This window comes from Brassica rapa, unplaced genomic scaffold (assembly GCF_000309985.2).
Source record: "Brassica rapa cultivar Chiifu-401-42 unplaced genomic scaffold, CAAS_Brap_v3.01 Scaffold0031, whole genome shotgun sequence".
In the NCBI taxonomy this organism is placed as follows: Eukaryota; Viridiplantae; Streptophyta; class Magnoliopsida; order Brassicales; family Brassicaceae; genus Brassica; species Brassica rapa.
The window spans coordinates 1-21,730 of NW_022609977.1; the positions used below are offsets into that span (position 1 = coordinate 1).

General features: G+C 36.5%; 4 protein-coding genes and 1 pseudogene across 4 annotated transcripts; 3 read left to right on the forward strand and 2 right to left on the reverse strand.

Moving 5' to 3' along the window:
• Nucleotides 1–5: 5 nt before the first annotated feature.
• Nucleotides 6–2,106, reverse strand: LOC117125755 (annotated as a pseudogene).
• A 205-nt stretch (nt 2,107–2,311) lies between these two features.
• Nucleotides 2,312–4,741, forward strand: LOC103857366. The gene has a single exon (XM_033282983.1). It carries the CDS (start codon nt 3,805–3,807, stop codon nt 4,021–4,023), a length of 219 nt encoding a protein of 72 aa, XP_033138874.1. The 5' UTR covers nt 2,312–3,804; the 3' UTR covers nt 4,024–4,741.
• A 246-nt stretch (nt 4,742–4,987) lies between these two features.
• On the reverse strand, nt 4,988–7,585 carry LOC103857365 (CDT1-like protein a, chloroplastic). The gene is made up of 7 exons (XM_009134529.3): nt 6,984–7,585; nt 6,793–6,912; nt 6,493–6,715; nt 5,818–6,408; nt 5,515–5,716; nt 5,343–5,433; nt 4,988–5,258 (listed from the first exon to the last, which is right to left on the reverse strand). The coding sequence occupies exons 1-7, from the start codon at nt 7,325–7,327 to the stop codon at nt 5,174–5,176; spliced, it is 1,656 nt and encodes a 551-aa protein (XP_009132777.1). The 5' UTR covers nt 7,328–7,585; the 3' UTR covers nt 4,988–5,173.
• Nucleotides 7,586–8,505: 920 nt separating this feature from the next.
• On the forward strand, nt 8,506–11,647 carry LOC103862220 (cell division control protein 48 homolog C). The gene is made up of 8 exons (XM_033282982.1): nt 8,506–9,452; nt 9,540–10,273; nt 10,359–10,478; nt 10,542–10,646; nt 10,742–10,810; nt 10,898–11,158; nt 11,275–11,424; nt 11,544–11,647. The coding sequence occupies exons 1-8, from the start codon at nt 8,762–8,764 to the stop codon at nt 11,643–11,645; spliced, it is 2,232 nt and encodes a 743-aa protein (XP_033138873.1). The 5' UTR covers nt 8,506–8,761; the 3' UTR covers nt 11,646–11,647.
• A 6,471-nt stretch (nt 11,648–18,118) lies between these two features.
• On the forward strand, nt 18,119–19,260 carry LOC103857363 (ethylene-responsive transcription factor 15). Its single transcript, XM_009134527.3, has one exon. It carries the CDS (start codon nt 18,313–18,315, stop codon nt 19,012–19,014), a length of 702 nt encoding a protein of 233 aa, XP_009132775.1. The 5' UTR covers nt 18,119–18,312; the 3' UTR covers nt 19,015–19,260.
• Nucleotides 19,261–21,730: the final 2,470 nt, after the last annotated feature.

The following is a 21,730-nucleotide window of genomic DNA, read 5'->3' on the forward strand; positions in this document are numbered from 1 at the left end:
AGAAGAAAAAGCCTAAGCTTTGAAATTATCCTTTGCTTCTCGGATAATAGCCAAGCTTCTGCTTCATCTGCAGTCTCTGAAATACCTAAAGCCTGACGAATATTGTATTCGAACTGCGGAGGAATGGGTTACAAGCTTTCTCCATCTTCAATGTTGTCGGAATCTGCCACCAAGATAACAAGAATCAACATTTAGTTAAGCAATGCAAAAGAGGATCATTTGGTGATGAATCATTTTTTTTTTACCGTAGGTAACTTCTTTTTACGGAGCTCTGCAACATGAGCTGCATAAGACTGAAGTACTTGAGTGTTGGGCTCTATAGACAACGCAAACTTGGAATTACTCTGCAACCAAATCAAAACCAAAGTCATTTGAGACCCACGTTTTTAATTAAAAGCTTCTTGACAACAACTAGTGATACCAAAGTATGTCAGACCAGTGTATATTCATGACCACAGTATATGCTTGTGTCATCTGGTAAAGAAATGATCTTTTGAGAGAAGCAAGCATCTGCAGCAGAGGATACAAATACACTAAACTTTTGATCCAAAAGAAATGTAATTAAAAGGAAAAATAGAAAGAGAGAGAGAGAGAGAGAGACTAGTGTTTACCTGCTTAGGGGTACCTTCAAAGAGTTTACCACAAGATAAGCTAAACAAGGTGTCCCCAGAGAAGATAGCTCGTGATCCTGGAAAGTACAAGCTGATATGGCCTGCAAGAAGAATCAAGATAATCATGTTGTGCACAACAGAAGCAAGAACAACATGCATAACATTCAAAGCTCTAAAATATAATATTGTGAATATGATAAAACAACCTTTTGTGTGGCCAGGAGTATCCATAACATGGACTTCATGACCAGCAAACATCCACTTGTCACCATCCTTCAAGGCTATATCAATCCCAGGTATCCGGTCTCTATCTAAAGCTGAGCCAATCACCTACATTCCAAAACATTCAATCATCCCAAACAACTTTTTGTTTTTGCTCTTAAATGTTAGATTGTGAGAGAGAAGTTAAAAAGTCATTCCTACCTTTGCACCGTACCTGTCTTTCAATTCCAGATTGCCACCAGTATGATCATAATGATGATGTGTATTCAATATATACGTTAGGTTCCGACCACTCCTCTGCAAAGAATCAATCACAGGTTCAGCTTCAGAAGGGTCAACCACCCCAACAGTACCAGTATCCTCGTCATGCAAAATGTAAGCATAGTTGTCTTTTAGACAAGGCACCTGAAAAGAACAAAACACATGAGGACTATCTTCAACCACATGATGGCCAACTAAAAAAAAAGCTATGGACCATAGTGGTATATTGAGAAAGAATGGTCAAGGAGATTCACACCATCTCAATCTGCAAAGAGGAGATACTGGAGGAGACACTGCAGAAACTGGAGACTCGAATAGATTTGCCAGCGCCGCGGAGAGTCCTAAGAGGTGAAGAGACAAGCTTCATGACTCTACTGACAAGACCCTTTCGGATGTGAAGCTGCCTCACACATGGCTGACTTGCTAGGTTCTGAAAAAAAAAAAGAAAAAAAAAACACACAATTATATGTTATATCATTCTGTTTTTGAAATGATGAGTAACAAAAACGATTCAAGATTCAAAAGAAGAGCCATCAAGCATCATTGCATCCAAAATTCAAGATAAAGCACAGATTTTTTTCATTAATCCACTGATTCTGTTTACGCAATTCTCATTACATTTATTAAGAGGATGAACTAATCAAAACGATCTTCAAGAGCTAATCATAACTGAAAAGATGTCAGATTTTTTCATGAAAGTGAGAAGCTTTGGAGAGAAATGGAACAAACCCTAGAGCATCGGAAGAAGGAGATAGCAGAGGAAGCTTTCGAGATGTTTTGCATCTCTCTCTCTCTCTGTTTTCGAGATGAAAGGATTTGGCTTCCTCTGTATCTCTCACAGAGATTCTCTCTTTGATCCAAGAAGGAATCTTCGTCGGAGAAAGCGCGTAAAAAGCCGAAAAGAGAGAGTCTGTCTCGAGGTGCTATACGATAACCCAAACCGACTTAACCGGAACCAAACCGTACCAAATGCTAACACCAAGTCAATAGACAGCGAGGCATCTCTAAATGTTTTGGTTAGACGTGTCTTCACGACCACACTTTTTTTTTTTGGTAAATACAGATCCACACTTGAGTCTTGTCTTGTGCTAAAATTATATTTATTTGATATTTCACATATAAAGGATTTCGCTCAATTTATTTATCGTAAATTAATTTTAAATTGGAAGAGAATTTATTATACTATCAATTATCAAAGCATTTTAGCGGTCAAGAACTCAAGATACTTAAAGAACACATGAATCATGAACTCATGACGCGACCACATTTATGTATTTTTAAACTTGTTTTGTTTGTCTCGTGGTAGACTAGACCTTTACGCGCGTGCAGGTATGAAACGTATAATGTACCAGGGCCAGCCTTGGCCCTATGCGTATGCATTTACTTGGTTATACAATTAAAAAAACTTATACAACGCCTGAATTTTTGCTTTTTTAATTTTTATCATCAGCTGAAGGCCGCCTTTAAAGCGCATTACTGAAACATAAAATTTAGTAATTAATTAATTTATGGTTTTGGTCTTTTGGCCGATGTTGTTTTGGTTTGTAGGAGCAGTATTTACTTTTTAGGGTATATAAAATATCTAGGATCTGACAACTTAAACCAGGATTATTATCCGATTTTCATTCAGTTAACCGGTTCTCGTGTGAATAAAAAGTCGTGGTGTAAGGCGAACCAACTCGTGTATCAACTTGTTTTGATTCATTCCAACATGTTCCTTGTTCAAACTTCATCAAAATGTTTTCAAGCCGAGTTTCTTCCCAAATATGAGTCAGATCTCAAGAAAATTCTACAAGACCAGAATTGCCGTTATTATATCTGTGTATAGCATAACATAATCCAACTTTTAAGTTCATTTGAGTTTAACATGTTGCGTCCACCTATTAACATATTATAATGTGTTTAGCTTTTTAAATGCAACCGCGTATGAATGTGCCTATTTACTTGGAACTTCAGTTTGATAGTCTGCATGTGTGAGGCACTGAAGACTATATATAATTTAATAAATTTTGTTTTTAACCATTTAAAGAGGTTATGTACATTAATTACCTTTTAATATTTTGGGAGCTTTATGCCAATCTTTCACTTATCTAGGTCAATGACCCATCACTACTAGCTTTGATATATAAATCAAATCTTCTAAAAATTGTGACTGATTTGCTACATATATACTTTCTGTCAGCAACCAATGCTGCAGTAGACCTTACAATCTAAATGGTACGGATCAATAAACAAAAGTGTCGACCACATAGTTGTAAAGTGGTTTACATGAAAAGATAAATCTGCATCAAACTACCTAACCAAGACATCAAGCAATCTAAACCGGAATCAGAACTCGGTTTAGAGTGAAGCAGCTAGGACCAGGTCTTGTAACCCCATGTGGACTTGGACAAACCGTGTCTTAGTGAATTTTCTATTACGATATCCTACACTTTGGTTCAAAATGTTGAAAACTATTTATTTTTGTAGTAAAGTCAAAGTCAAAGTTCTTATATGTGTGTGTCTACATAAACATATATAAGATAGTGCGACGAAGCTTGCACAGGTCAAACCACGGGACATCTCAAGTACCCTATATATAAGAGTGATTATCGAATTAACAACACACACAAACCAAAAAGACCCTACACTTCCTAACCAATAGAAAGCTCAAAATCTTGTTTTGTTTGGTCTTCCATTCAAGAAAAAAGAAGGAAAAAATATAAGTATCATGAAGAGACAAATAGTGCTCGTAATTATCTTAGTTGTTATTTTCCTTATTGTCTTGGACGTTACGCAAGTTGAAGCCAGGCGCATGAGGCCTTTCCCGGACGCTGTCGATGAGATCAAACTACTGTTTCAGGCGTTGCAAAGAGGTCCGGTCACTGGCTCTGGTCCGAACGGTTGCACCAATATTCCTCGCGGTTCAGGGAGGTGCCGCAACGGCTAAAGCTATCATACAAATCTCCTTCATCATTATTTGATTCTTTTCTTTCCCACATTTGTTTGTTCCGTACATAATTACATATACGTAACTATAAGATAGCTTTAGAATTGGTCTCATAACATCTTGAATTGTAATCTACGGAAGGTTAGCTGGAAGCTACATTTATAGAAACCAATGTAATAATCAAACGATTTTTTTCATTTAATAAAAGAAACTTTATTGAGAATGCACAGACAGCAACTCAATGAACTTGAATTAGATAAGTTATTGATTCGGCAGTGTTTACTAATAGTCTTGTTACTAATCGTACTCTTGTGAAATGTAAGAAAGCTAGAAAGAGAACATGTACGGCACACGTGTGTGTACCTGTGTGAAACTGCTCTATGTTCTTCTGTAGCCAAGCATCAAATGCTTGTAATAACGACACCGAATGATTCGCTGCCATCAACATTTGGTTGAGTACCAAGAACTCATCTTCATTCGCTCTTCGATAAGCCTGTAATGTCAATCACGCATGTGTGTGAGGAGAGATTTTCAAAGAGAGAAGGTAGATGGGAGAAGGGAAGAAGTTTGCTCACCATCTAACAAGGCATCTTTTAACGCCTTGAGATATAGGACGGAAGAAAGACGGATCTCTCTGAGTATATAGTATCCCAACCTGGACCAGACTCAAAACCCTATTTATTAAAAATGGTCTATTAGTGTCTAGTCTACAGATCAAGAGACGGTAGGTCTTTTTACCTCGACCAGTGCCATAGCAGAAGGGTCTTCAAAGATCACAAGGTTATAGTCACCCAAACATGTCATTACCTAAAATACTTTTCTCACCTCCGAAGCACTGAAGTAATCAGGAACTATGTACCTAAGACATATTGCAAGTTTGCACTTCTTTTTAGTTTATATTCTATTCGGTTCTCTCGTCGTGCATTGCTCCATCTTAGTTTTTTGGTAATTGCAAGAAAAAAAGAAGAGTTGGAAATTATTTATTGCAAATTAGAGAAAATAAAAGTGATTTATTACTAATTAATTACATTTCCACACTAAAATTTTGATAATCTAACTAGCAATCAATCTCTACACGCCTTTCTCATGAATGTTCAGCCTTTATCATGTATAAAGTGACGCATGTTCAGCAGCCGATGAAACCGCACTTTTAAGAAAGTGGTGTAGCCATCGCTTTCTTGTTTTCTTCTTCTAGACTCGACCGGATAGTTTGAGGAGATGCCACTTTGTTTATGCTGCCACATAATAATAACATGTTTTAATTACCAATCTAAAAATACTAAAGAAGTATTATAAGCATGCAGATATTAAAGACTCACCATACAAGTACATCTCCACTTGATGATCTTTTCTCAGAGATCCATTCCGGGACTAGCTCTTGCATTAACACAAGCTGCTCTTCAACTTCTCCTGCAAATAACGTAGCAAAAATGGTTAGGACATCTTTGAAAACACTTATAATGTATTGAGATGCTGAATGAAGGTGCTTACTTCTGTCGGTGATATCAGAATGACCGGCGATTATCTTGTGCACAAGCTCTTCTTTTGTGATCACCCAACGCCTTATTGATTGGACTAAGTAATGGATGACGTTGAAAAATTTAGGCAGACAAGCTATCATCTTTCGCCTTCTCTTTGCCTCAGAGATTGCTGGATTAGAATCCTCAATAGCTTTCCTCTCTTGTTCTTTAATCTGAAATGAGCACAAAAGAAGTTCAATTTATCTCAATAAGCTAACTAGCTAAGCCAATCTCACTTAAGTACAATGTAATTATGAGGAGCTTAATGTATTACCTCCTCTCGAAGATTATCAGGAAGTATACTGAGTATTTCATCATCGCTGGATGCATCTTGGACCAGTACTTGATCAATGTCTTCATCAACATCTGTCACATCCTCTGTATAAGAATCAAAGTTCAACGACCTTGATGAGCTTAGTGAGGAACGCCTCGCGAGCTTAAATGGTTGGTCGGTAGTAACATCATCTAGATTAGTATCATCGCTACTTCTTTTCACCAGACGAGCTTCAAGAGATCGACTGAACAGCCGGGCGGGAGTTGAAGCAAACTCAGGTGGGGTTGAAGCGACAAAAGCTGGTGCTGAGTCAATTTTAGCCGGCGTTGAAGGTACACTAGCTGGAGTTGACACAGCTTTCACTGGGGTCGGAGCCAAGTTAATCTTAGACAAAGCTGGTCTAGCAGGACTTGAAGCTGGTTTGACTGGGGTTGATGGGACTTTCATGAAAGATGAAATCAATTTAGCTGCTGGAATAGAAGCCATCTCTTCCATGACTGAACTAAAACTCTTAACCTCATCCTTCGAGTTCTCATTTAGTTTCCTTCTACTGAAAAGCTCTGGAAGTGGTTCCTCGGGAACTTCATCACCCTAAACCAAATAAAAAAAAACTCAATTAATAATATAAATATAACATCCAAAATCATTACAATATGCATTTTTATCATCATATACCTGAGGGTGAGCTTTAACAAAGTCAGCAAGTCTTGTCCTGAACACTTTCCGGAGTGAGATCTTCTTGCTTTTGTCATGGTCCTCAACTGCATCGGCGTTGAGTGAAACATGAAGGTCTGGTTTCATGCAGCGAGTTGTTTCATCATGTACCAACACTCTCTTAATCTCGATTGCCTCTGGCAATAAATGTTTGATTTGCGCCAAATGACTGTAGCAAAACCTCCTGAGAAAATAAATTCAACATCAAGATCAAATATGAATTGTTTATTCAGATCAGATACAATTTTTCCAGGAAAGTACCTTTCCGTCAAATGCTCGATTTTCCCGGAAATGTTGGAGAAAGTCGGCTTAGAGCCTCGTAATTTCGACAACACGATCGAACTGTCAAGCGCATCGAAGAACTTTCCAAGAGTTTCGTACCTGTGAAGATCCAAATCTCAATCAGAATCGTGAAAAAAAAAAACTAAGAACCCTAGAAATCAAAAACTTACTTCTCCGGCAGCTTCTCTTTCTCGGCGATCTTGTTAGTATTGGATACTCGTTTGGAGGAGGAAGACGACGAGAACACGAGCTGAATCCTGGCGGATGAAACCTTACCAAGCGGATCTTCAGATCTGCGGCAAGATCCAGCGGCCTGGGGAACTTCTTTCTCGGATAGAGCAGCAGATCGGTTGCTGGATCTTGTGATGGTACTCTCCGGCGGCTTCTCCGGCGTCGGGAAAGGTACAGAAGAAGACGAATCGGGGTTTCCGGTTTGCGATTTCGAGCGTGGCGAATCGAAGAGACGTTTCTTCGATTTGAACGGGATGGATCTAGAAGAGCCCGGTGCGCTCATCTTTCTTTTAGCAAAGTCAATGAGTGTTAAATTACAGAGAAAGAGAGAGGAGGCGCGACGGTGACGAAGAAGGGTTTTATTATATGGCTCTCAGAGGAGAGGAGGGAGATAGAAGATGCACGTTGCTTCCCGCCAAATTATGCGCGCGAAATTATGTGAAGCCCATTAGGCCCATAATGTGGAGACGGAGAAGAAGGTATGGCGCGAAGAGGGAAGGAGTGGGACTGTGGAGAGAGTTGCCACGTGTGACTCCCGCTAAATTTCTGCCGTTGCTCCCTCGGAGCTGTATCACCGAGGAAAAGCCCAGTAGAACTATAAAGAGGCCCAAATGTGCCCTTGATAGAGGATAATACTTCAATGTTCACTTGTAAAAAGATCCAAAATGAAGGAAAAATCTTTAAATCAATGAACTAATCACGAGGGGATCGCAGCCCGCCCTTGTCGTTTGACCATTTTTCGTTGTAAACAAATACTCTAGTGACTTGACTATAGTGTCTTGTAAGATGGTAGGTAATTGTGTTGTTGCAATTGCCTCTCCCACCAACTTCTTTAACTGTAAAAAATGGAACATGGGGTGGATATTTGAATACTCGTGGAATGCCAACTTTTACGCTACTTTCCCATGCTTATCCAACACTTTATAAGGACCGTAAAACTTTGGAGCAATCTTCTCAAATTTGCAAGTAACCACAGACTGTTTAGGCGGTTGCAGCTTCAGAAAGATCTATCTCCTATTTCAATGCTTCTTTCACTCCTATGTTTGTCTTTCATTCGATGTTAAGCCCGGAGGTGATGAATTTTTTTCCATAACTTATCAAGCGATTATGCTAAAGACCCGTAAGAAGCTAAATCTTATCCCCGTCGCGGAAACAACATAAACAGTCGTATCAGCTTTGTCTCCACCATTTTGCTTACTTTGATCGATAAACCAAATGAACGAGAGAGAGACGATTGTTCCTTTAAAAGAATGGCCCAACCCAAGAAGGAAACAAGACACACACTCTAAGATTAGAAATTTTGGTACTTTAGACCGTCTCCAACGTGGTTCTCTCCGTTAGGGTTCTTAATATATGTATTATGTATATATATATATATGTATGTGTAAATAATTGTGGAGTCAACAAAACTCTCCTACAAACGACTGTTCACTCCCCAGTTGTACAGATCTAGAAAGTGCAAGGCTACGTTTTCGTTGGGCTGAGAAACCATGGTTGCGTCAGAGTTTTGATCTCCTCCTCACGGAGATGAGTAGGTCCGTTGGAGATCTCATATATGCTTTAAAAAAAAAAATATCATTATTTTATTTCATTAAAAAGAGGATAGTTTTGTCTTTTGAACCGTCTCACACACGGTAATAAAAATCAAATTAGGGTTTTCTGGGCTAATAAGCTTTCCTCCAAAAGGTTACCACTGAATCCCAGCTGTAACGCCACGATGGGGAGGAGAGATGTGGGCGGAAGAAATAATAGTAGGAGAGATTTGAGTCGAGCTATGGATTCGTGCGGGAAGGATTTATCTACAGCGGAGGAAATCGTGGACGCCCTCCGTTCCTGCAGGTACGGTAAATATGAGAGGATGTCCCGTCAAGCACTTGTCCTCAACGTCAGAAATGTCCTTGATGCCCGACACAACAACAAGAAGCGTGTGAAAGAAGACCAAGAGGATGATGATTCTGATGAAGGTGCTCGTGGTGGTAAGATGAAGAAACAAAGACGTAAGTCAGTTTCTTCTTATTCTTCGTCGGAAGACAGTGGCGGCCATATCTCGACTTCTGAGTACGCTAAGTTTGATTTGACCAGTGAGTGCTTAAGAGGTGGCTACGCTAAGTTGAATAGCTCCACGAAACTTGCTCCTCCTCCTCCTCCTCCCTTGAGTGGTAAAGTAGGACCTACTTTTAAAGACTTTGCCGGGATTAAAAAAGTGTTGGATGAGTTGGATCAGTATATTCTGTCCCCTCTTCTCAATCCTCCATTGTTTGGGAAGATTGGAGCCAAGCCACCAAGCGGGATTCTATTCCATGGACCACCTGGCTGTGGAAAGACTCGCTTGGCCCATGCCGTCGCCAACGAAGCTGGCGTTCCCTTTTATCAGATATCAGCCACACAAGTTCTTTCTGGTGTTTCTGGTAAATAGTTGTATTTTGATTGTTTAATGTGTATGTATCTGTGGTTAGTGAATCACAATGTGCATGCTCTCTCTCTCTCTCTCTCAGGTGAGTCAGAAGAGAATATTAGAGAGCTCTTCTCTAAAGCATACAGGACTGCGCCTTCTATTGTGTTTATCGATGAGATTGATGCAATTGGTTCCAAGAGAGAGAACCAGCAAAGGGAGACTGAGAAGCGGATCGTAACACAACTATTGACTTGTATGGATGGCCCTCCTCCTGGAGATACGGCTGCTGCTGCTGGATATGTTGTTGTCATTGGAGCTACTAATACCCCTGATGCTCTTGATCCTGCTCTCAGAAGGGGTAGGCGATTTGGGCGTGAGATTGCTCTAACCGCTCCTGATGAACACGCCAGGGCTGAGATACTCTCTCTCGTAGCTCAAAGACTTAGACTCGAAGGTTCCTTAGACATGAAAAGAATCGCTCGCTTAACACCAGGTTTTGTTGGAGCTGATTTGGAAGAGTTAGCTGACATGGCTGCCAGTCTTTGCGTAAAGAGAATCATGGATTCAAGAAAATTGCAACTCTCCGGCGACAGTGATGATGGTGATGATAGATCTTGGCTGAGCCAGCCCTGGTCGGACGAAGATTTGGATAAGCTCTTTGTCAGAATGTCTGATTTTGAGGAAGCAGTCAAGTTAGTTAAGGGATCTTTAACTAGAGAAGGTTTCTCTACCGTGCCAGATGTCACATGGGATGATGTTGGTGGACTTGACCATCTAAGGACCGAACTCGACGATTACGTAGTCAACCCTATCAAATATGCAGACGCGTTTGAGGTAGTAACAAAACTCGTCAAGACTTGCTTGCTTGTTCCCTTAGGGTCTGAACGTTTCCCTTTGGATCTTTTTTGTTTTTTTTTAGAAATTTGGAAAGAAGTTGTTAGAGACAGGTTTCTTGCTGTATGGACCACCGGGTTGTGGAAAGACTTTGGTTGCAAAGGCAGTTGCAAACGAGGCAGGAGCTAATTTCATACACATCAAGGTATGCCAGATTTTCTGAATTTTGATTTGCATATAAATAATGGTTCCTATCGTTGGCTTTCAGGGTCCAGAACTTCTAAATAAATACGTTGGAGAAAGCGAGCGTGCTATTCGGACCTTGTTTCAGCGCGCCCGGACAAGCTCACCATGTGTAATCTTCTTTGATGAGGTTTGTGTAATAATAATAATAATAATATATCTTGCCAATATTTTTTGAAACTATTCAAGTTAAACAAGAGCTCTCTGATTCGTAATGTCTTTCAGGTGGATGCTTTGACAGGAAGGCGTGGCAGAGAAGGTGATCATTTGGTTGTTGGTGGTCTTTTGAACCAGGTAATTACATAAAAAGGCTTTCTTGCTATAGGTTATATTGCAACCCTAAATCTTAATCAGGTGCTTTGATTCATTGATGGTCCTCAGTTTCTCACTGAACTGCACGGTGGAGATAGACGTGACGTTTATGTCATCGGAGCTACGAACAGGCTCGATGTGATTGATGGTGCTTTCTTGAGACCAGGTAGGTTTGCGAATCTTGTGTACGTACCCCTCCCTAACGCGTATGAGCGTGTTTCGATCCTAAAATCTATTGCAAAGAAGAGACCCATAGATCCTAGTGTTGATCTGGATGCCATTGCAACCAAGTACTGTGAAGATTTTAGCGGAGCTGATCTCGCTAACCTGGTAATCTTTGTCGTTATAAATGCTTTTTGATACATAAGACTACTACTACTACTACTACTCCCATGTTCTGTATTGTGTTGTACTGATGGTTGGTTTGAATTTTGATGAAATGGAAGATGGACAAAGCTATACACGTGGCAGTGAAGGAGAAGATCCAGTCCAGTAAGTCGTCTGAAGATGGCGATATGAATTTAAGTGATTGCACCATCAAGATGACTCATTTCAAGCAAGCCTTGTCCTTAGTCACACCATCTGTCTCCAAACAGGTAACACCTAATGCACTTCTCACTCTCTCTGTTTTCAATCCACTTTGAGAAGCTGAAAATTTTCAACCTGTCTCTCGTTTAACTGTAAAATGAAATTCTCGTTTTTGGTGCTTGTGCAGCAAATAAAACACTACGAGGAACAACGGGATAGACATCATAGACTACAAAGCAGCACCAACATGGACCAAATCAACGTAGGACCATCTTTTACCTTCGAGTGATTCTTTTTTTTTAAAATAGAACTCTCTTAATTTATGAATGTTTGCAAAAATCTCGTTTTCCCTTGAGGGAGTTGCCATTTGTTTTTTTTTTTTTTTTTCCAACTTGAGACATTTAATCATAGACTCTAAGTTTTGTCGTTAAAATTTACAAGCGAAATCTTTGCGCTTGGGGGCAATGACGCAGCTAATGAGGTACTAAGTTGGATATATATACAGAGAAGATGTTGTAGTTCAAAAATATATATACACACAGAGGATATATGAAGGAGATGAAGAGCTGAGCACCATTCCAATATGTTTGGCTCTTGTGCTGTCTCGGACTCCCTTGTTTGCTAGTAACTATGGACAGCTGACTATGGAGTGCTAAAATCATTATCATGATCATTGCGTAGCTCAGAATATACCTATGATGAGTCTGTTAAACTGTAAAAAGTTAATATATAGGCGCATTCGTGTTCCACTATTAGATTTCTACGGATACTTCAACTTATACCGGGCCAAATCAGTAAACCAATTGTGAACCATAAGGATAAGAAGTCTTATCGTCAACTTGAGGCATAGTGGTCAAACCGGAAAAGCCTACATTTTAAGGTAAGATTTTTGACCCAAAAGTGTTTTTTTTTTCCTATTTAGCTTTAAACGAAACTCCTAATCATATAACGCAATTGCAAATTGATGAAATAATTTTTGGACTTCTGTTAAAAATAAAATCGGATAAGAATTTATTTGGTTTATTAATTATTTACATTACCCATCTGGCCTAAAAAAACTATTCATTTTATTTTAGAACATACATAATCATATATAAATAAATAGCGGCCGCCGGCGTGTAACGATGAATTATAGGATTGATACAAGAAGAACAACAAAGTAAACTAATGATTCGGGTACGGTTGCTTACGGAACACCGTCACGTCGCCTCTCTTTTCCATTATCCTATTTATTTATTTCTTCAGATTTGTTTATGTTTAATATACTTTACTCACTTTTGTATTGCATATGGTGAATTTATTAATACAAAAATTTAATAAAAAGATTCCTGATTTTGCTCATGACCGATGACTAAATCGTGACAAAGTTAATACACACGTGCTGTAAATGAACATGCATGCACTTATTCACTATCTCTTGCTTTCAAGTTTCAACGGATGAATCACAAGAATACTCTAGATCACTCCAATCTAAGGTTTTATCATCTCGCAAGATGGTTCATACTTCGATTACCAAAGCTTAAGCAAAAAAAAAAAGATGGTTCAATTGGATTTTCAAATTCGTAAACTGAAAACTATAATCATGTGATGATCTAAGGTAACTAACTCACTGACAGGGACGGCCCTAATATTTTAGGAGATATAGATGATTTAATAAAGATTTCAATAGTTTGGAATTTGAATTATTTTTATAAAAAATTTGGGGTATATGTTCATCCGGCTTTAGCCGAGGACCACCTCCGCTCACTGCTAAACTGAAGGTGAAATGAAATATACTTTTAACATATTATTTTTGAAGTTAAAACTGAAATAGTTATAGACTAGATTAAAAAAAATCAAGTGTTGTTATCAAAATTTTACTTATTTTTAAAGTTCTGATTTTATAAAAGCTCTAGGACAAAAAGTAAAAAAATTAGTTTGCAGGTATGAACTGTATTTGTCTATGAATGTATTTTAAAATATTGTATTAAATATGGTTTTGTTTTCAGAAATTACCATGAACATTATTACTGAAAAGTTAAGAAGTGGGATTTAAATGATTTATGAACCATTGCTAAAGTTTTAGGAACACCTAATATCTCTCTCTGAAACATAGATTTTGTTTTCAAATATTTAGAACTTTTATATCTTAAAATTGTTTTTATTACATCTTGTTTATATGGTCAATAACGTCCACACGTCAGAGGCTTAAGAGCCGTATTAGTCTCTGATATAACATTTTTTTTTGGAATATAGTGTCTATTTTTCCATATGCTGCATTTGGTAATTTGATTTTTTAGCTATTCACTAAATGTATGTACATCACACCCTGTTCGTTAACCAAACGCTGCAGCAGCGGCTACAGATCAAAATTTAGAAGGAAACAAAGTATCTAAACGGATAGGGAGAAGAACAGGTGACGCCACCGCGTCTCTGTTTCCGGTCGCACAGAGGAGAGAGAAATGAAAAATAATGATCGTATGTTTTTGACATTAACGACAACACCGGAAAGCTTCATTTTTTCTAACGCCGCGATTCTGTTTCCATTTCATTTAATTAACTATTAAGAAATTTATGAACAAATCTCAGACGTCAATGTTTGAAAGCAGCACAGAGGTATCTACTATTAAGATTATTGATATTAACATTCAACACTTAAAGTTTTTAATCTTTAATATCCCTCGCAAATTCAACGCATATTCAACTTTTATCCAATACAATGTTTTATTTAATAAAAATCAACTTCTTATCTATTAATTAATAAATGTTTTTCAATATTTAATTTAATAAACATATTTTCCATTTATAAAAATAAAATAATAAAATTTTGTACAAAAAATAAAAAAACTAATGGTTTAATTTTAAATAAATTTGATTTTAATAGTTAAAAATAATGAATATATTAAAATATTTTAAAAATTACACACTGTGCTAGTGTTCTCCAATTTTTTTATTTAACATGATAAATCTTTTCTAACACCAAATAATTCAAGATATTAATTTTCAATATGTTCATTGTGATAATTTAACTGCTGAATTTTTATTTAAATTTTCCTTTATAGCTAGTCTAATGAACATAATTTGAGTGCTGATTAGATAAACTCATGCCGTGTGATTGACGGCAAACCGCACGTCGCGTCATCTACCAAGGTATTATTTAAATCTGTAAAATCAAGTCGTATATTATTGAAACATGCCATTGCCATCTCATACAAAAATATCAAGGGTCCCATATTTACAACAAGAGTTCTTATTAAAAATATAAATCATACAAAAATAAATATCCTGATAAAGCTAAACCATGTGCTTAGATTTCCACCCCTAGAAATTAAGAAAACGCAGACCACTAAACAGTGACACCTACTAATTCATATACTATATCGGATATAAAAATGCTGCAATGTATAAAAGGTTGAAGATTACATTAGAACAATTTATAAGAAAAGGGTGGTCCTTAAATCAATATGGATGAATTATGTTATCCTGTCACTGCATGGATGAACATGTTAAGGTCATTTAGACGTTGAGGCCAAACATCAATGACTTTTAATGGACTAAAAAACATCTTTATTTTGTAATGGACTAAAAACATCTTTATTTTGTCTCGCCTGCTTCCATTGTGTCACCTTTAGTAAAAGTTTCTCAAATAAAAAATTTCACCAGATGTAATATTTTAATATAATTTTTTTCCAAAGTTTAGAAGATCATATAAAAATATTTCAATTAAAAGATTTTAGTAAGTGTTTCAAACTTTTGAAAACTATTATAATATTAATATATAGAGAGAGATTTTCATTAAAAACTCTTTGATGCGGATGACCTTTCTCTTCTTTATCAAGCAGATAATCTTCAAAGACAGACAAATATTGAATCAACAAAGGACAACACCACAAATAGTAAATACAATACTGCCATCAATTTTAAGAAGATGGTATTTTTCGGATGGTTCATGGAAGAGAATGATACCTTTTCAGGATAACGTTGGTTCAGCACCTTAGAAAGATTGATGGATTGTTAGAAGCGAGGAATGTTAGGGGTAGTCTTACTCTCCTTCATACGGAGATGGAAGCGCTACTCTGGCAATGAAATGTATGAGAAAATTACGTTAATGTCAAGTTACATTTGCAGCGAATTGTTCTCAATTAGTGAAGGGTTTCTGAACCAGAAGAATGTCCAGCTTTTACAAATTATTTAGAAGATGTCAAGATCATGAAAGAGAGTTTACCCGATCAGAGATTATCTATGTACCAAGGATGCAAAATTTAAAGGTGAATAGACTAGCACACAATGTTAGGAAGCAATCGTTTTTTATCGTTCACATGGATACAAATCATCCATTTTGGTTTACAGCGTAAGTATGAGTCCGTATAAGTTGAGGGAAAAAAAAAAAACAATCTTCATTCTCAAAGCATTAGCCTTCAGTAATACTTTTATTTCATTTCCCTATTGATTTTATTTTATTTTTATTTATTTTTGGGTCAAATGTTCCCTATTGATTTTATATTTCCCATTTTTGTGATGGGAATAAATCAATAGCCACACGTTCCACTTATAGCACATGGAAATCGACGAAATCGCATGCCTCAATATTGTCGTTTTTTATTTTGTGGCCTATAATATAATGAGTTTTAGAGTGTTATTTTGAAAACGATCCAAATTCCTTAGATCCGTACTTTATGGTATACGAATAAAACTGAATATCTACGGTAGGAAGTTAGATCAAATCTGGCGTACGAACAGATGCAAGAAAAACCAATAACCAAATTGGAAATTCCGTAATAAAAATGATATAATGCTTGCACATAAATATTTTGTATTACTTTATATTTTTCATTATACCGTTTATGCATGAAATATACTGAACTTTTTATATCTTGAAAAAAAATTCTAAACGACTTGAATTTAAAAAAAAAAATCAACAAATTGATTTTGATATTAAAATTAAAAATTTTTATAATAATTAAGAACGATTTAGTTACTTAAAAAACATTTTAAAAAGATTCTTATGAATTTTGAAGATTTTTAATTGTATTTAAAATTTATAAGTATTATGATTAAAATAAAAAAAGTTTGAATATTAAAGGATCATTATAGTATTAAAATTTAATGTTATAGAGAGAATAATTAATCAATGAACTAAATCGAATAGGAAAATATGGATATTAAATAATGGCAAAATTGAATATTTCACTATTTTTATTTTACGCAAAAATATTATTAAAACTCTTTATTAAATAAAACCACTAAAACTAATGATTTGAATCTAAAATCGGTGACGTAAACCTAATTTTCATGTGTTCATGAACATTTTAATTTTGTAGTATATAATAATATATTTAAATAAATATTAACAAATTGTCAATAATACCACTTTTATAATACTATTTTTCATGTTTACCTTAATCACTTTTATCTTCGCTTTTAAACAAGGAAAAGACATTTACAATCTTAGGATTAACTAATCTATACTATTAAAGCAGGATCCTATTGTCATAATTACCTTAGGGGCATGTTTCCTTCACTAACATTGCATGTTTCATTAAGGGCAATTAAGTAATATTAATAACAAATCTATATTGGGTCATTATTTTTGGATCCAGCCCAAATCAAATCTCTCTTGGGCCATTTGGGCCTATTAAAAATCAGATTCAATTCTCACTTTTTTTTTCCTTTGGGCCATTGAGTCCAAGTTAAAATAATTTTTTTTCAACTATTCTTAATTATTTTTTTTCTTTTCTTAATATAATTTAAGCATTCATAAAAATAATTGAATTTTTTTATTGAAAAGTATAAATCTTTATTAAAAGTATATAATTTTTTAATTAAAATATTAACTCCATAATAAAATTAATTTATCAGAGTTATACCAACTTAATTCATTAAAAAAATAAAGTTTAATTTTTTTAACATAAATAGTCATTTAAAATGAAATACGATAAATAAAGATAAAAATTTTAAGTCTTTTATAAAATAAAGCACAAATATATGAAAATGTGATATTTACTAAATATTTGTCAATTGAAAAAAAAAAACAAAAATAAACCCGCGCTTTGAAAGCGCGGGTCAAAATCTAGTTTATAATTAAAGTTTAAAATTGAAAGGATGGTATAAGGTTTTTGGAATTTGGAGTTTATGGTTATAATAAATATATTTACTTAAATTATTTTTTATTATATATATAAAGTATGGATATAAAAGTTTTTTTTGATTTTTAACGAAGAATGTATTTTTAAATACGTCTATTTGGTGATGATAAATATAAATAATGATACTAGCAAATTGATAAATATGAAAATTCCCCTAAATATTTTCCTAGAAAAATTAACGATTTATTAATTCAGAGTATATGGGAACATTTTGTATATATTATATATATGAGGATTTATTTTATATATATATATATCGATATTTATATAACTCATAAATTGTTGTTGTATGCTTTAAGCCTGTAACTAAGTTATCGTTTATGAAACATCCACGTGCCTTTTCTAGTCAACTCTCTCAGACTTTTAGTTACTTAACACTGCTCGGAAGACAAGAAACGAGTCTCACATTCAAAGCTCCTGCCACATCACATTTGATCTCATCTATTTTGTTCTTTTCTCGCCGCCTAACGTCATCCCTTGTAAATGATATCGTGCCACGTGGAAATATATATCATCCACTTCCTTTTTTTTCTCGAATAGTATACATCCTTGTGAAGTCGAGTTTTTTTCCTTGAATACATTTGGAAAAAATATATACTCCAGTCTTGTGGTTGGTCCTCATTCGATTGTATAAAATAAATTTATTAGTTTTTAAAGGCAGCCATATTTGTCTACACGACCTATGAGGATTTTAGGAATAAAATATCATCCACTTTCAAATATCTAATAAATTTAATGTCCCTATATATAACGGATTAAGTTTTGAATAATTAAAGTTATTGCCAGAACAAAAAGAGAGAACGAAAAAAAGAATATTCTCAATCTACCACCATGTATTCCTCTTCGAGTTCTTGGAGCTCATCACAAGAATCATTCTTGTGGAACGAAAGTTCGTTTTTAGATCAATCCTTCTTTTGCCCTACTCATAATTACTCTGATGACTTCTTCTCATTTGAGTCTCCGGAGATGATGATAAAAGAAGAAACCCAAAACGACGACGTTTCAAACTCCGAGGGAGAAGAAAAGATTGGTACTATTGATGAAGAGAAGTCATACAGAGGAGTGAGGAAGAGGCCATGGGGAAAATTTGCTGCGGAGATAAGAGATTCTACTAGGAACGGGATTAGGGTTTGGCTCGGGACGTTTGATAAAGCCGAGGAAGCAGCTCTTGCTTACGACCAAGCGGCTTACGCAACAAAAGGATCTCTTGCGGTACTCAACTTCCCCGTGGAAGTGGTCAGAGAATCTCTTAAGAAAATGGAGAATGTGAATCTTGAAGATGGAGGGTCTCCGGTCATGGCCTTGAAGAGAAAACATTCGCTTAGAAACCGGCCTAGAGGGAAAAAGCGATCTTCTAATTCTTCTTCTGCTTCTTCTTCTAATTCTTGTTCTTATTCATCTTCTTTCTCTTCTTCGTCTTCATCATCAAGAAGTAACAAGCAGAGTGTTGTGAAGCAAGAAAGTGGTACACTTGTGGTTTTTGAAGATTTAGGTGCTGAATATTTAGAACAACTACTTATGAGCTCATGCTGATCTTGTAAATGATTCCAGCTATAGCAATCATTAAATTTTAATCTTGCGGTAGTTTTGAGATTCGTTTGTTCATTCTGTAATTTCTTTGGTTCTCTTATTTTTCCTTTGTTGTATCCAAAAGAAATTATTGGAAGAGATGCGATGATGATGGTGATGTTGAACTGTATAAAAAAAAACTCTATTATTGCGTTATATCGCTGGAAAGTGTGTGTAATAATTTCTTAAATATTTATATCGATGGTGATAGGTGATGTTCTATATAAAGACTAATATATCTTAATTGCTTTAATATTTTTGTTCGTGCTTTAATATTTTTTTTTTTTCCGTCAATAGTTTTTTTTTAATTTATAAAAACGGGCCCAGCCCAGAAACAAAATACAATAAAAGCCCAACAAAGCTACAGGGCAAAACTCGTTACACAATTGGGCCCAATCCAGCGGCCCACCTTGAGAAACCCTAGAAACCAACACGGTTTCGAAGCGCGGCCGCCTCGCAGATCACTCTTTTCAACGCTTGGACACGTGTCAACATCCTCGGCGTCGAGGGTCACGTGTCGCGAGATCGACGCATCGCACCTGCAACTCATCCTCGCCGGAGATCCATCAGCCGGATCACCAGCCACGCCGGAACTCCAAAGTTCCGAACCTCTTCACGTCAAGAGCTTTTAGGACTCAAATATCGGAGAGAATCGATCGCCGTGGCGAGATCTCATCCACCCCCGTTCACCGCAACCGCCCAAAACCTCGCATGCAACTTCACCCTTTCCGTCGGAGATCTTTCTCTCCTCCGACGCGACCAGAAACCACTCCAAACCAACGACTAAACACCGAAATAAACCCTAAAGGACTAGGGGACTGAAGCCGGCGACGTAAAGCTGTGACAGCCTTTACCCCCGGGAGCTAGATCCGACGACGGCAGAACTAAGGGAGCTCCCCACCGCGGAGACAAAAACCGGCGTCGACGGAGCTGTGAGAGCCTCCGCCTCCCGGAACTAAAACTCGCACTAATGACACCCCCCCCCCTCCTACCCGCAAGCCCCGCCGTAACTCCCGTACCAGAACCACACCGGTTGGTGACTGATCTGAGCTCCGACCGACGGACACTGAAAAAGAGAAGGAGGGACAGACCCGGATGATTTTTATCGGAAGGAAAAGGGGCTCCGGCGACGGCACGGACGCTCACGCGCCGGCGACCGCCGGATCCCCTTAGAAAAACTTTTCTCTCTCTAACTTCTCTCTCAACGTTCCTTGTTCGTGTTAATATATTCTCCTTTTCCTTACACGCGTAAAAATATATTGATGATACAAAAAATATTATATTAATATTAAGTGTCTATATATATAATATATAAGTCATTCCTATCAGTCAAATGAATCTTAATTATAATCTATCAAGTCAATAAAAAGAAGTTGATAAGATATATAACTATAAAGTTCTTTTTGTGGTCGGATAATTCGATTACATCTATAAAGGTATGATCCTATTATATTGGGTAAATGTTATATCATTATATATATATATATATATATGTAAATTATAAACTAGTTAAAACTGTTGTAGTTTAATTTACATGATTAGGCAGGTTAATCTATAAAGGTATGATCCATTTTATCAAACATTATAACCCAACCACAGGCAGGTTATAATAAGAGAGCATCACCTGAAATCGATGTTAAAACTTTGTAGTTTAATTTACATGATTAGGCTTATAGATGTCCAATCTGAAACATGAAACTGAGCTTATACAATTGTCAGAACATGAAACTGTGTTTACACAACACCAAAATTCTAATGTCATCGAATGATTACCATTACCTTTGTCAAGAGATGTAAAATTATACCACAGGCAGGTTAAATTTCATTAGATTACCATTACGTTTGTCAACAGAGACCCATTTACCTCAATTCGCTCGTTCGCGTAGGGCTTCAAGATCAACCTCCGTCGGATCAGTTGCTTGAGTTTCGTAGTGAACCCCTTGAAGCTCCCTCCTAAACCTTAGTAGCGTAAAGCATCTTCGGACCCTTAAGTGTACACTAACCCATTTCAGTTTTGGACCGATTCGAGAAAAGATAGATCGTCTTTTTTTTTTCGTTCTTGAACATGGGCCAAATTTTGTTTATAGGCCCATTATTGAATAAGCAACAAAATCCGATTGGTAAGACATAGAAAGGAACAACTTTTGTGTCTCGCATCATGATTCATGAATCATCAGTTCCACTGATGCATACCATACATTTATTAGTATTGGTTACTGGAGCAAAAGGACTCGGTCGAAGGATATGTGTCCACCACATGGTGAATTTTCATTAAGGCTTAACTTAACGGATACGTCGATGTTGCAATGAGAAAGTCCATGTTTTCCTTGTATCTTTTGAACGGTTAATTCACCGTTTCTTTATGTCTCAGATCGGAAAGCTATTATAAGTGTTAGTGAGGGAAAGTCTTTTCATGAAGATGTGAAGCCGTCTCAGGTGCAAAAACTAAAAGACGTGTTTGTAGAAGAAAAGTTTCTACTGAGTCAAGGCAAATCATGGACCTATATGGTCTGAGAGCAAGATGCATTGCGAGGGTGCTTAGTTGCAACGTATGCCAAGTCAATGAGAAAGATATACAATGACCCTGATGATATAATGTTGCAAGATGCATATGACAAAATGAACGATGTCTTTAATCCATTTTTGTATCAAGTACAGGCTAAAGGATGGTGGTATACCG